The sequence below is a fragment of the Protobothrops mucrosquamatus genome, unplaced genomic scaffold (genome assembly GCF_001527695.2).
Source record: "Protobothrops mucrosquamatus isolate PMUCROS unplaced genomic scaffold, P.Mucros_1.0 scaffold_13, whole genome shotgun sequence".
NCBI lineage: Eukaryota > Metazoa > Chordata > Lepidosauria > Squamata > Viperidae > Protobothrops > Protobothrops mucrosquamatus.
The window spans coordinates 598,291-612,999 of NW_015386089.1; the positions used below are offsets into that span (position 1 = coordinate 598,291).

At 37.8% G+C, this 14,709-nt stretch overlaps 1 protein-coding gene across 3 annotated transcripts; it reads left to right on the forward strand.

The window, feature by feature from the left end:
• The first annotated feature begins 2,573 nt into the window (after nt 1-2,573).
• Nucleotides 2,574-13,823, forward strand: LOC107296007 (transforming protein RhoA). 3 transcript variants are annotated; one of them, XM_015825444.1, is made up of 5 exons: nt 2,574-2,594; nt 10,435-10,592; nt 11,126-11,246; nt 12,100-12,230; nt 12,478-13,823. In XM_015825444.1, the coding sequence occupies exons 2-5, from the start codon at nt 10,437-10,439 to the stop codon at nt 12,649-12,651; spliced, it is 582 nt and encodes a 193-aa protein (XP_015680930.1). In that variant the 5' UTR covers nt 2,574-2,594; nt 10,435-10,436; the 3' UTR covers nt 12,652-13,823. The 3 variants fall into 3 exon arrangements, with proteins under 3 accessions (XP_015680930.1, XP_015680859.1, XP_015680999.1); XM_015825373.1 differs by having other exon boundaries at nt 2,585-2,594; nt 10,432-10,592; XM_015825513.1 differs by lacking the exon at nt 2,574-2,594 and adding an exon at nt 3,037-3,201.
• The last annotated feature ends 886 nt before the right edge of the window (nt 13,824-14,709 follow it).

The following is a 14,709-nucleotide window of genomic DNA, read 5'->3' on the forward strand; positions in this document are numbered from 1 at the left end:
GAGCTTTATAGCATACCTTTAGTCTAGATTTTGAATCCATGAGTTTTGGATGGGTCATAAATAAGGATTCTCCATTTTCAGAAATTGGGCAGCATTTTTATTTCTACTTTTCTATAATATATAAACATACCTGTACTTATGTAGTTTGATTGGCTGCTGTAGTCTCTTAAAGATATTCTTCCATATGAGCTTGGAAGCAATTTTTTCAGGATATATTTAAGCTTAATATGCATCAAGCATGCAATTCTTGTTTAGAGTTGCAGCTCTAGTTAGTAAATTGGAATGTGAAATCTGTACAGCTTTGCTACTACAGTCAGGTAAAATCATTGTGACATTGTCTTTGAAAGTTGTAGAAGTCTCATGGATAATTGATATTCGTATTTATTCACATATTTTCATAACTTTATAACTAAATGAGATATTCTCTGCCCTTTCAGTGGCACAACTGATGAGTTTGCAACATGCTAAGCCAGCTTGGTTAACTATAGTTTATTGAACCGCAGATGGCTGTCTTCATATAACACATTTGTAATATTATAGTTTACAAGCTGGATTCACATGCATGCCAAAACCAAACAGTTCACAGGAACTGTTCATAAGGAATTTCAATTACATGCTTTAGCAAATGCATTTGTGGAAAACATCCATTTTGTTTCCCAAATGGATTTTCACAGAATCTTCTGAAGGGTTGGTTATTATGGAAGAATTTTAACAGTGATGAAATCATTTTCCAACTACTAAATTGTCTTTCTCATCCCAGAAAGAATCTTGCAGAATTGGCCAATTTGATCAAATGACATTGACTTCAAAGCTGGTGTGCCGGTAGTTATTGCCATTCAATGATGAGAAAGGAATTGCACTTCAGTTTATAGAACGTCCTATGTTACTGCAAAGAATATCATCCTGATAGTTTTTATAAAACCCTCATAGTACTTTCCCAAAATCCACTGGGGCTTAATTTTTGAAATAAGGTTCAAGGTATCCATTTTTCCAATCTTTGTGCGGAGACAAATATTTTAAAAAAATTGCTATGACGAAAAGTTCAAATGCATGTGTTGCCATACAAATGTGCAATGAGTTCACTATAAGTTTTGTAAAATAATGTAGGGGAAAACAACCTAGCTTTTTTCTGGTGCAAATCTAGCATGTTAGCTAGGATTGATGGGCATGAAGAGTACCAATATCCAAATATGGATTAAAACAATAAGATTAAATTGCTTCTATACATAAGATGTAATTCTTTTTAATTTTAGGCTCCTAGCTATAGTGTTTATTTCTTTTGCCCATATATTCCTATGGAATATTGGCTGCCAGAAATTCCTAGCTTTTAACTTTTAGCATCTGCAAGTCTGTAAGTCCTATATGAATTCTTACATCTTTAGTGTGAGGTATACACATAATTGGGCCTGAATAAGTTCTCTGCAGTTCCCCCTTGTAGCTGAGAAGCCACTCCTTGTGTTGGAGTTGCAATCTCAAAGCATAAGAACTGCAATTCAGTTTCGACTTATGGCGTGTTTTGGTAAGGTTGCCTACCCCTGGCATAGAGTATGCCTATCCACCGGCTGGAGACAGGTCTAAGAAAGTAATAAAGCAGGTATGTCTGCTTCACCTCATCCTTCTACCACCACAAATCAAATCGCAACACTCTGGTTCTTCTAATTCAATTTTGATCCATGATCTGGCTACTTATGAAATCAGTTTGGACGTTCCTCGAAAGTGAACCTTCCCCCTGCCCCATTGCGCCTTCACTTTAAGATAGCCCTTGAATCGGGGGCTGTAGAGGAGCATCCTAATTCCTCAAAGGACTTCACGTAACTAACTGCCACAGACGCCAAGCAAAATCTGCAGTTTTTCGCGGAGGAAGGGCGGAAACGTGTCCATTGGCCTCTGGGGGCGCAAGTGAGAAACTTCCAAAATGGCTGCCATAGAAAATCACTTTGTCTCGGGAAGCGATAACGGCGGGAAGTAAGCTCCAAGTGTTGGATGGGGGAGTCTGGTAGCAAGGGTTAAGGGGGTGGAGTTTGCCGGGAAAACCCGATTGGTTTGCGCCGATCGTATATTAGTGGGTGGGCGTGGCCTCCAACAAACCCGCCCTTGCCGGGAAATGACTAGAGTACTTTCTTCATGCGTCCTTATTGGTCGCGACACGACCAATGACAACTAAGTGTAGGGAAGGGATGGCCCGCCTTCCGTGTGTAGTTGGACACATTTTTACTTGATCCAGGTACGATTGGTCTGTCTAAATTGCCTATCAGATTGTTCTGGAGGTTGGCTGCCGATTGGTCGTCGGGTTCCATCATTCCGGAATCGGACAGCGCCCGATGACACGATCAAACAGAAGTTGGAGAGCATGGTGCTTTCCCATTGCTTGTCCTCTATTGTCAATCTGATAGTGGGGCGGACTCGGCCCGCTTTTATATGACGGCAGCGCTCCGAGAAGTTTGTATAGGGTTATGCAATAGGGTGGGGGTTTTTGTCAATCACGAAGTGGGAGGGATTTGTAAGGGGCAGCTGTGGAGAGTCCGGGCGGCGGCAGCGGCGGCGGCGGCGGTCAGGGAGCCGGGCGGAGCCGGCAGTCGGGTGAAACCAAACCGGTAAGGTGGCAGTTCGTGGGAGATAGGATTTTTTTTTTTAAAAAAAAAAAGACTGGAACACTTTTTTTCCCGAGGGTGCGAACATTTTAGAAGTTTTGGGGTTTTTTCCCCCCAAAGTTAAAAGGCTTCAGCTTTTTTTTAAAAAAACAAAAAACTGTTGAGGTAAAGTTGGATGGGGGGGGGAGGAATCGGAGAAGTGCCTGGGACGCATGCGCGAAGTGAGAAGACAGTTGGCGGTGGGGCGGCTCGTGCCTCCCTCCCAACCGGGGGAGGGGGAGGTGAAGGGATTTTGATTGGGTGGGGGGGGTCTCAGTTACGAAATTGGGGGTGAAGATACGGGGGTCCCTCGCGCTCGTGCAGCTTAGTTTTGTAGCTTGTGAAAAGGGGGTACGCTTGTGAAAAAAGTCAATTAACAAGCCCGCTGGTTTCCGGCTCGATTCGGAAATCTCCATTTTACACGATAAAAAGTGGTAAAGGCGCTCTGGAAATTCCCTTCGAGGGAAGCAGGGAAGCCGCCTGTTTTTCCGTCTCGGCCTCTGCGTTTCCCTCCTCGGCTGTTTTCACAATGAAGTTGAAGTGAGTTCGGATGACAGACGCAACTACTTTTGTACGTAATATTTGGTTAGTCTCTGGCATTGTGTCTTGGCGGTAACGGATTTGCGTGATGTAGGACTGTAGTGAAAATTTGACGGGATAAAAGTAGAAGGTTTTAATTGCTCTCTCTTAATTTTATCCTGATCACAAGGGGCTATAGAAGTTTGTACATCAGAGTTTTACTGGTAATAGGAAGCTTGGGAACTCTTGAAGCTTTGCAAAACACATTTTCCCTTTCTTGTTAAAAATAAAACCTCCTAAAATATATACAGTATTTTCTTTTCTTCTTCTAACAACACTGAAAAATATATCTTTTTATCCCTGTTTGGACAATAACAATAGTAAACATAAAACTTTACCACTTCCACCAGAATACATTATCTTTGTTTTGGCTAGTTAAAATCAGAGAAGAGCCAAGACCACAAATTTTGTGGTAAATTAAAGAAATGTAATTCATTCTAATCTGTTGGCTAACCTTTTTCATCTGCAAATAGGAAAGATAGTGTAATGCAACACACACATACATTATCACAGTATGCTTATATTGTATAGTAAGTTTCAGTCATATACTATAGAAGTGCTGTCTTCTGTGCCGATTTGGGAATCAAATGTAATTTTGTTAAATTGAATTTTGTGAAATACGTTTCTGTAGAAATTTGGAAATGTGCTACATATATTGCAGGATATCATTTCTCTAATAGGTTTTCGTTGAGCATCGTATAAATTGAAAGTTTTCAGGAATTAAGATTTGGCAGCATTTATATATCTTGTGGAGTTAGAGATATTAATAATTGTTTACTTATATTTGAATATTATCCTGGGATTAGGTTTGGAAAGTCTCGGGGGGTGGGTGGGTGGGGGATGTGGGTGTTTTTTATATTATATTGTGTTATATTTGTGATGTCTTTTTTATGATGAAAATAATAAAAAAATTAAAAAAAAAAAAGATTTGGCAGCTGTTTTGTAAGTTTGCATGTTGAATATATTTGCAGATACCTGCATCATGTACACAGATAAGGATAGTGTTGGTAGATTTTTTATGTTTGCGCTTAATGTTTCTTGTATATGGATCTTGTCTTTTATGGCAACCCTATAACAGTTACACTTAAGCAATACCTGAAGTTTTGGTAAAAGAAAATTCAGTGCAAGGTTCTGTTTTCCCAAACTTCCGCTTTTCCCACTGAAAAAAATGGTGACACATCCACATAGGAGAAGTGCAAAATGTTCCAACTGCTCTTTTTATTCCCCCTTATCTAACTTTGTTTTCTTTAAGTCAGAGGTGGTAACTTTCTGGAAGATTTGTGGCACAGTAGATCAGCAAAGAATTGATTGAATTGTTTAAACATTCCAGAAAAACTGCCTATTGTAAATTGCATTAGGAATAGTTTAATTTTGGAAGGAAATTAAAATAGATTAACACATTTAAAAACTTGGGTGCAAACTTATTTTATTTTACTCATAAGTTTGTTTCCAAAAGTTCTGAGATCCAACAATTTCAGTTTCAATTTATTGCAGCCATTATTCATCAAAAGCAATGAACTAAATAGATCCTATCAAGATGAAAGGAGGCATTGTGTGATACTTTTCTCCTAGTGTTTATGGTCAAGTATCATTCTATTTCTACACTATTCTGGCTAGAACTAATGGTAAATTGGAATTCAACAGTATGTCATGGGCTGCAAGTTGTTAAATCCTGCTCATTCTTCTCTTAATGTTCTTTACTAAACTTTCACCTAGGTATTCTTTATTCATATAATATAGGGACAATAACTGGATTGCACAATGAATATAACACATCTCAATCTTATCTCCAGATTGTTCTTCAAATGTGGAAATAAATGTACAAATGTATAAAAATCTTATTTAAAAAAAAATTAAAATGAACAATTTTCTTACATCGTAAACCATGTTTTATCGAGTATGAATAGTATTGTTTTTGATGTATGTGAATAGAAACAAAATGCTATCAAATCCCCAATACCAAATTGCTACAATTCTTTATTGTGAGCTATCTAAAACTTTTTCTGCAGGTAGATTGTTACTGTGAGGTGAACTCTTGAATGGTTTGTTGAAGAATATTTAAACTTTCTTAGATCACTGGGATTATGCTCATTTCATTGTAGGTTCCAAAGCTGCTTTTCAAAAGGCAACTGGACTTTCTTGATTTTTTTTTCCTTGAAAATGTTTTATTTCTCATCCAAGAAACTTATTCAATTCTGGATGAGAAGCAAAACATTTTCAGGGAAAACTCAAGAAAATCCAATTGCCTTTTTAAAAACAACTTTGGGACAACCATGACCTGGATGATTGAGAATCTCCATAGACATTTCATTGTAGGGTAAATGGGCACTATCTTTGGCTCTTTTTTTTTTTTTTAAGTAATCTAAGGAGATTCCATTATAGTGAAAGAATAGAGGGGCAGCTGATTTGAGTGTGTAAATAGAATTATTCTGGGGAAGCCAGCCTGAATTCTGTATAGTAGAATTTTGAGGCTGCTTTTGGTGACTAAAAATGGGAAATATTTGTAGTGCTCTCACCCGGTGCTTAATTAAATCATAATAAAATTGTTTGCCAACTTGCTGAGTCACTTGAGGATGTTGACTCTAATCATATACTAGATGAGAACAACATAGCTTAATTTTAGAGTTTGTTAATTGGAACTGTGTTTGATGATTGCAATCTAGCACCAAGGAGAGGCTAACACTGATTGCTCTTATGGAGGATTCTCTAGCAATATGAACTGTCTTTGCAGAATTCATGTGGAATTAAATTTGATCAGTTAGTTCTGGCCTTAAAATCTTTTAACAAGCAGATTATATTCTCTTTCCATCTGTGTATATGAGAAAAGGTTGTTTAGAACACCAGATATTGGTGTAACTTTACTAGCTTTAAATATGTTTATCCTGACATCCATAGCATTTACTCACTGCTCAGTTCCTCTCTTACTAACCTTGAGCTATGTTATAAAAAGATTCTCATCTTTAAAAACAGAATGTAAGTTTCCAACAACATTAGATTTGGCAGTGCCAGATTTCAGAAGTGGGCAATGAGAAATTTTCTTGCAAAAAAAAAAAAGCTTCTGTTTTGGATCTAATGAGTCTAACTGTAGAAAATATTAATTAACTCATTCAATCCTTTTTCATAAGTATTGTTATTATGACATTTACTAATGTGTATTGCATTAATTTACATTTTAATGCAAATTAAATTTTAAATACACTTTTTTAAAATAAAAGAATAATGGCTATTTTAGTCTTATAGTAAATCAAGGTTTAGCCTTCTGGTTATTGCTGAGTTGTAGTTGATATCAGTCGCCCGCCAACATGACCAATAGTTATATAGGTAGTCCTTGACTTACGATCACAATTGGGACAAGAATTTCCATTGCTAAGCAAGACAGGTGTTAAATGAGTCATGCCCGATTTTAGAACTTTTTTTGCCATGATTATTAAATGAGTCACTGCAGTTAAGTGAATCACATGGTCGTTAGAGTGAATCCAGCTTCCCCCATGATTTTGCTGTCAGAAGGCTGTTGGGAAGATCATAAATGTTGATCACATGAGCACAGGATGCTGCAACTGTTGTAAATACATGTTGGTTGCCAAGCACCAAAATTTTGATCACTTGACCATAGGGATGCTGTGATAACATTAAGGGCAAGGACCAATCCTAAGTCATTTTTTCATTGCTATTTTAACTTCAGACAGTTACTGAATGGTATTATCTGTATCTGATTGGATTTGTACAATATCTAATGTTTTATAGTTGTGCTTGTGATGTATGCTGATCACAGATACACAGATACACATTTCCCCAGGCACCAAGGAGAGATTGTTTTTTATATTAAAGTAGCAATAGTTAAATTAAGTGAAAGCAGATGCACAGTTTGAGCACATATAATTGCTAACCTGCTTCACCCATCTTACTAAACTGTGGTTTGTTTAATGTTTTTAAATAAGTCACTACTGGCTGAGTTTGCATAATATATGCTAGAAAACTTTGTACATAAATTTTGTGGTAAAAGTCCTGCCAGCCTCTGAACATAAACATCATTATGACATTGATTGCCAGTAAGCTTCCAAGCCCAATTCTGATACCTGGTTATTATATTTGTTGGTTTCGTATGGCGGCCTAATTATCATGCTTTCTTGGGATCTAGCAGTCAGTGCCTTTGTAAACTAAATCTGCCTGTCTAGTCCAATCCTTTAGAGGAAGCCAGTTGACAGTACCTGCACAAAGAAGAAATGTATGGGAGTGGCTTAGGCAGCAAGTCTTCTCTGTAATAAGCATTACCCTTTGGAACTCTCCTCCTGAAGCCTTCCAGAGTAACTTAAAGCTATTTCATTTCAATGTATATATACTTGGAATTTTATTTCCATGTTGTAAGTTAGGTTATATATTTATATGTTGCCCAGAATCCTTAACAATAGGGATGGATTCTAAAAATTTATAAACAAATTTATAAAGATAGGTTCAAAGCATGCATTTCAGATGCCATGTGATTTCACCAACATCAAAAATAAAATGGGCTAAAATATGGGGTTTTGACCATTTTGAAAAATACAAGTATCCTTGCTTATTGATAGTAATTGAGATTGGAACTCGATTGCTAACCAGTGCGGTCATAAAGGATGATGTCACATGACCATACCAACTTACAAAAGCAGTTCCAGCAGTCCTAATTGTTGTTAGGCGAATCCTGCACAGTTGCAGCATCCTGCATTCATATGTTTGCCATTTTCAACCTCCTACCAGCTTTCCCATTGATTTTGCTAGTTGGAAACCAGCATTGAAGGTTACAAATAGTGATCCTATGACTATGGGACATTACAATGTCATAATAGCAATCCAGTTAGCAAGCATATGGATCGTGATTGGGTGACTGTAGCGACACTGCAATGGCTGCAAGTACTAGGGACGATCTTAATTTCCCTCATTCACTGCCATTGTAACTTGGAATGGTCGCTGAACGAATGGTCATTAAATTAGGAATGCCCCATAGTAGGAGAAGCAGAATGAAATAAGCTGCATAACTATTACTCATACCTTGATGACCTCTCACTTGGACTACTGCCATGTACTTTACATGAGGCTGCTCTTGAGCATTCAGAAGCTTCAGTTGGTGCAGAATGTGGCAGCACAGGTAGTAAACGGTGCCGGTTATTCGGCACGTGTAACGCCACTATTCCATAAGCTGCCTTGATTGTCAGAATGCTTCCTGATGCCATTCAAGGTGCTTTTGTCACCTTTAAAGTCCTTCTTAAGTTTGGATCAGGTTATTTGAGGGACTGTCTCTCCCCAGTTTTTTTGGGTCAGAGGATGGGCGTGCTTTGGAGCCCATCAGATAAGGAGTGCTGGTTAGTGGAGCCTACAAGATGTACGTACAGTACATTTTCTGCCACAGCGCCAACCCTATGGGACATTTCCTTTCTGGAGATCAGGATGGCCCCAATTCTGCTGGCCTTTCACAAGTCATTAATGATCTGGCTCTGAGCCCGGGGCCTTGGGCGTATTCAAGGATCTATCTCTTGGTTATATTAGTGATTATTATAAGATATATTCTCAGCTGCTATGCATTTTATTTTTTTGGATTATTTTAATAGTTTTTACTTGGTTCACTGCTCACAGTCACTTGTTGAATTGAGCAGCCATACAAATTGAACAAATTAATAAATAAATAATGGCTTATTGCAATAATATTTTATTAAATCATATTACAAGTAGTCCTCGGCTTACAACCGCATTTGAGTCCAACATTTCTGTTGCTGAGCGAGACAGTTGTTAAGTGAATTTTGCCCCATGTTAAGATCTTTCTTGCCACAGTTACGTGAATCACTGCTGATGTTAAATTAGTAACTGGTTGTTAAGTAAACCTTGCTTCCCCATTGACTTTGCTTGTCAGGAGGTCACAAAAGAGGATCACAGGACCCTGGAACACTGCAACTCTCATAAATATGAACCAATTGCCAAGCATCTGAATTTTGATCATATGACCATGGGGATGCTGCAGCAGTTGTGTGAAATATGGTCATAAGTCATAAGTGCCATTGTAACTTTGAACAGTCACTAAACAAACTGTTATAAGTCAAAGACCACCTCACCTGTGCCGGTAATGAAATGTAACTGATAGATGCGTAATTTGTTAAATTACCTTTACTTACTTTAGCTACTTTTAGGACAAGTGCTTATTTGAACATATATTGCATAGAATATTGTCATTATGTACACAATGTAGCTTTTATTTGCAATGGTACTAACATAAGAAGTTCCAGCAGTCAAGCATAACATCTACCTTCTTCCCTCTCAGAAATATATCTCTTGTCAATCTCAGGCCCAAATCTCTGGAATGTCCTCCCTGTTGAATTGAGAATAACTTCCTTTTTGATGTTTAAAAATGCCTGACACCACATTTTTTTAAAACAGACTTTTAATAACAGTTAATGAAATTTAAACTATTAATGTTTTAGATTATTATATATTTAGTATAAATTCTCATAAGGCTTTGGTTGCCAATAGTGCAAAAGGAAACTGTGAGGTTTAATTTTTTTTATTGTGCTTGTTTAAATGACACAATTCAATATTTCAACTGAGGGCCATTTTTTTTAAAAAAAATTGATTTTATTTATAAGTGATTCTGGCTCAGTGTATTCCTTAACTAGCCTGTTCTATGTATTTTTTAAAAAAATAAAGATTGTATCTTCCTGTTTGTTTTAAATAAGATGTCCAGGCACTAGTTTAGCATCTCAAGGATGACTGCCTGCTTTCTGCATCAACATTTGTAGAAATTCTCCTTCTACACCACTTTTTGTCACAGTAATGACATTTAGCAAAATAAACTTTGGGCTCAATTGTGGTGGTAAGCTAAGGACTACCTGTAGTTTTAATTTCACATTGCTACTTTAACTTTTGCCCTGCCATTTTGGAAAATCTTGGATGAAGGATTCATGTTAGAGTTCTGTCTTCCTTGGGACCAGCAATGGTTATAGGTAGTCCTCGCTTAACCTTATTTGGTATATACTTTTGTCAAATATTTTTTTTCAATTTTGCTGATCTTTCAGTCTTCAGACAGTCTTAAATCTTATACCATATCTCTTGAAAATATATTGTCAACCATAGTTCTTGAAACATGTGGATTTACTTGGCAGTTCATGTTCTTGTTCCACAAGTACCCAGGTAACACTTCTTATTTAAAAAGTGCATTAAGAGCCATGCAATCAGTTACTGAAGAATATTCTTCTTTTAGTAGAGATGGCTGCCATACGCAAGAAACTTGTCATTGTGGGAGATGGAGCTTGTGGAAAGACCTGCCTCCTTATTGTCTTCAGCAAGGACCAATTCCCAGAAGTCTATGTCCCCACTGTGTTTGAGAACTATGTGGCTGACATTGAAGTGGATGGAAAACAGGTAATTTGCTGATTTTCAAGAATCATTTAATTCTATAGGAGTATGAAATTCAAAATGCAGCTAATGGAAAAGGATGATAGTAAGATACATTTGTATTCTGCATATATGCAGAAGCAAAAATAAATTATTTAATTATGTCGGGTGTGCTTTGGAATGCATAAAATGACTGCTGCAATGTGACATAAGTTATGAGTCCGCCTTTTACCTATTGGTTTCGGCACAGGACCATGCAAGTATGCACATCTGATATTAAATATATTCCTCTGTTCTGATTGGTCTATGCAGTGTAGTTACCTTGTCCAGTTTGTTGTATCTCCTTAAGTATAGGAATTAAAATTAGTGCGAAAGAATTGAACTATGGTAAAAAATAAAATACAGCTGCATTTTTTTCCCTGGTTGAATTCAGTTAATACTGAATTCTGAGCTGTTTCACTGAACCATTCTAAGGATGTAATGGTGTAAGTAACTAGATTATTTCAGAATGTACTCTTTAAGACCATGTCTCTACAATTTGCCAACTTGTACTTGTACAGGTAGAACTTGCCCTGTGGGATACAGCTGGACAAGAAGATTATGACCGCCTGAGACCTCTGTCTTATCCAGATACAGATGTTATCCTCATGTGCTTCTCCATTGACAGCCCTGACAGTTTAGGTGAGTCTTTAATCTCCCATTTTGTATAGAATAAGAATATTTAAATTGGGAGGTGGGGCCAAGAATCCTATTCTCCTTCTGAAAAGTGTGTTGAGATCCACACTCCAAAATTTGGAGTCACAGAAAATGGTAGGTTGGACCAGGAAACTTCCTTCCTTTTTTATTTAATAAAAAATTGAGTACAGTTAATTTGATGGCCCCCTGTGTATATAATACTTCATTTGTTGGTTACACTAAATATTGCTTTATTTATCAAATCTTTATATTTCAAAGCTGGAAACTGCATTCAGGTTTTTAATGGATTGTTTGTTGCCCCAGATCCTCAGATTGTTTATTCCTGGTACAGGGAAGAAAGTGGAGTCCACAGATTTACTCATTTTTTTCTTTTTCCTTTATATTAATGTTATATTAGTGTTTAGAAACACTTGTATATTTATGGTGTCTATTCTTGAGCAAAATTGTCAATATAGTAGGATATGATTTTGCTGTTTACTATATTTCTCCATAGCCATACTGTTACTTAAGCTGTAATTTCCTCCTTTTCTGAGGATTTCAGTAATCTTCCAAGAAGGGGAAAGATCTTGAAATTTCTTTGAAGCAATAGTTAAATTGCAAATGCTTCTCAGAAATTGATAACTTTGGAGTTGTTAGCATAACAAGATGTCTTAATATATTAATAGGAATAACATACTTTGATCTTATTAAAGTCGCAATACTGCAGGATTACAGATTGTTGTAAATGGTTCACAAATTTTCTGTCGCAATTGTAATATAGTCTTATAACCAAGCTGCTTAATGAATTGGAGCCTCTCATGAAAAGGTGTTAGTTGATTTATGTTCTTTTCCTACACAGAGAACATCCCTGAGAAGTGGACTCCAGAGGTCAAGCACTTCTGTCCCAATGTGCCTATCATCCTGGTAGGAAACAAGAAGGATTTGCGTAATGATGAACATACACGTCGGGAGTTAGCCAAGATGAAGCAGGTGAAGTCAATAATTTAACATCCCTTTCTGGACCTACTCTGTTATCATTGGAATGGGAAAGCTTTGGATTCTGTTAGAGAAAACTCAAATAGTTATTCATTTAAATTGCTAGAGATCCTTATCTAAGGTGAAAGTTATTTCTAGAAGCCCATAATTCTTATTGCTGGATTTTTGCTGTGAGTGCTACTTCTTATTTCCTTCCTTGATATGAAGTCCAGGAGACCTCACTGTCTTTTTTCTCATTTAGGAACCGGTGAAGCCAGAGGAGGGCAGGGATATGGCCAACAGGATTAGTGCTTTTGGCTACCTGGAATGTTCTGCCAAAACAAAGGATGGAGTCCGGGAAGTGTTTGAGATGGCAACCCGAGCTGCCCTACAAGCCAAACGTGGGCGCAAGAAGACCTCATGCCAATTGCTCTAAAGCCTCCCCAGCCTGCCTTCCCCGCCTACCAGCCAAGTCCTTGAGCTGTTAGCTTCCAGGCTTTCCTCCCTTCTGATACTGTGCTGAAGGCAGGACTGGCATTGTCTCTTCAGAGGGGAATCCTGCTAGAGCTGGGCAGGGGTTCTTCTGGAGCATGGCAACTAACTATGGCGATGGGCTTCTCAATCTGTCCCAGGCTGTTTCCATCACTGTGCAGGGGTGGCATTTTCCCCTTCCATTACCAAAGTCTGGCCCTTCTGACAGAAAGTCAGAAGGGGTTGGTCTTTGAGGGGTCAGTCGGAGAGCTCCTTGTCCTTCTATGCCTGCTTGCTCACAGCAGTCTTGCCTCTTTTGTTAGTAGTTCATGGCACTACATTGTTCCTGGCAATTTTTTTAGGGAAGACTTCCTGCAAAGTGTGAAAGCTTCTTACTTTAGTAATCTGAACATCTAGTCCCAGAGAATTTCTCCTAGTTCAGAAGGGATTATTGATTTGTGAAACAAGTCAGTCACTTTGGGAGGTAGGGAATGCCTCCAGCACAGCAGTCAACAATTCACTTAGCACCTCCTACTTTGGCAGACACATTGATTCCTTCGTTGCCTTTTCTGCTGTTCAGGATGTAGCAGACTTACTTTGGACCATGTCCCTTTCCTCAAGGAAAACACAGACCAATCAAAAAGCCATCTAATTTAAGATTTTATTTTGAGGGGTGCCTTATTAAAACGACACAGGCTCCTCTTTTTTTTTTCTACCCTGTATTCTGAATATTTTCGGATAAAATATTTAATTTCCTGATAGCAGAGTTAGGGAGCTCTTTCTTTCAGTCTGCTCAGGAGAGTGGGTCTTACAGCTTGGCCCCTTCTTAGCAACGTATCTACATTTGTAAGCAGAGGTGCTATGGGCCAGCTTTCTGGATCTCCTGTGGCTGAAATAGTCACTGCCCCAGCTCCAAAGTGCAAAGAACCTTACTCTGTTGCTTCTGTCTCTTTGCTCTCATTCACTCCTGCTGCTGCCTCCTCTCTTCCCTCCCCAGCCCCACTCACTGCGTTGCCACCGGGATGTATGATTTTTGTGTTTAATTTGTATTCACATGTTTAAGAAGTGGTTGTTAACTTTTCAAAATGTACTTGAAAGACAAATCTGTAATAAATTTGTAGCAATGTTTAGTATAAGTGAGGCTCCGCTTCTTGCCTCTTTACACATTTGCTGTTGAAAGGGGGAGCCCTTTGCTCTGTAGCCAAGAAAGATGAAAGTTGCCAGGACAGGGTCACAAGATAGTCCTCACTAGAGGGTACGTTTCAAGAAAATCAAGTGAATGGTATGTTACCCTTGGAGTTATTTATAGCCACCCTGAAGACAAAGAGCATTTCTTATCCCTACTGTTAGAAATAAGGTAAATACTCTAAAAATGACATATTTGGAACACAACGGAAAGAAGAAAATCCAACAGGAAGCATAATTTGTTTTGGATTCTGGCTACAAGCAATCCTGATAACCTCGCCTTTTCCTGAATCAATTAATACACATAAAAGAACTTGTTCCATTTTAAGCGGATATGAGTGAAGAGTAGCAGTCTAAACAAAAGGTTTTTTTCATGATCTGATTTTAAATGGTTGAATTCGCAGTATTCCTATCTGTGATTTGGAACATCTTATTTGCTAGAAACCACTAGTTCGTTATAAAGGAAATAATGATTGAAATGGTTAACAGCATTATGTGTCAAGCAACAGCCATTTGTTCTCGATCTACATATACCTTCCCCAACTACTGCCCCTTGTTAAAGAGAAATTGGTTCAAGGGAACACGGATATACAGTATGTGCTATATGACTTACTTGTAAATGAGTGCTGCATCTTTATCAGTCCAACAGAGCAACAATAGGATGATGTTGGTAATTCCCCAGCATCTTACTGCCATTGTTGCTATTTGACACAAGCAATCTACAATATGGATATCATTTTTTTTTCAAATAAATATCAGGTAATGTAGCAAAAATTCTCTTTCATTGGTTGAGTAGTTCTGAGAAATCCTGCTTCGTTAAAAGTTGGAAATCATTTTC

Coding starts and splice junctions, on each gene's coding strand:
- LOC107296007 (XM_015825444.1), top strand. CDS start 10,437: ATGGCTGCCATACGCAAGAAACTTGTCATTGTGGGAGATGGAGCTTGT. Junction 11,247..12,099: donor TGACAGCCCTGACAGTTTAG/GTGAGTCTTTAA, acceptor TTTCCTACACAG/AGAACATCCCTGAGAAGTGG. Junction 12,231..12,477: donor AGTTAGCCAAGATGAAGCAG/GTGAAGTCAATA, acceptor TTTCTCATTTAG/GAACCGGTGAAGCCAGAGGA.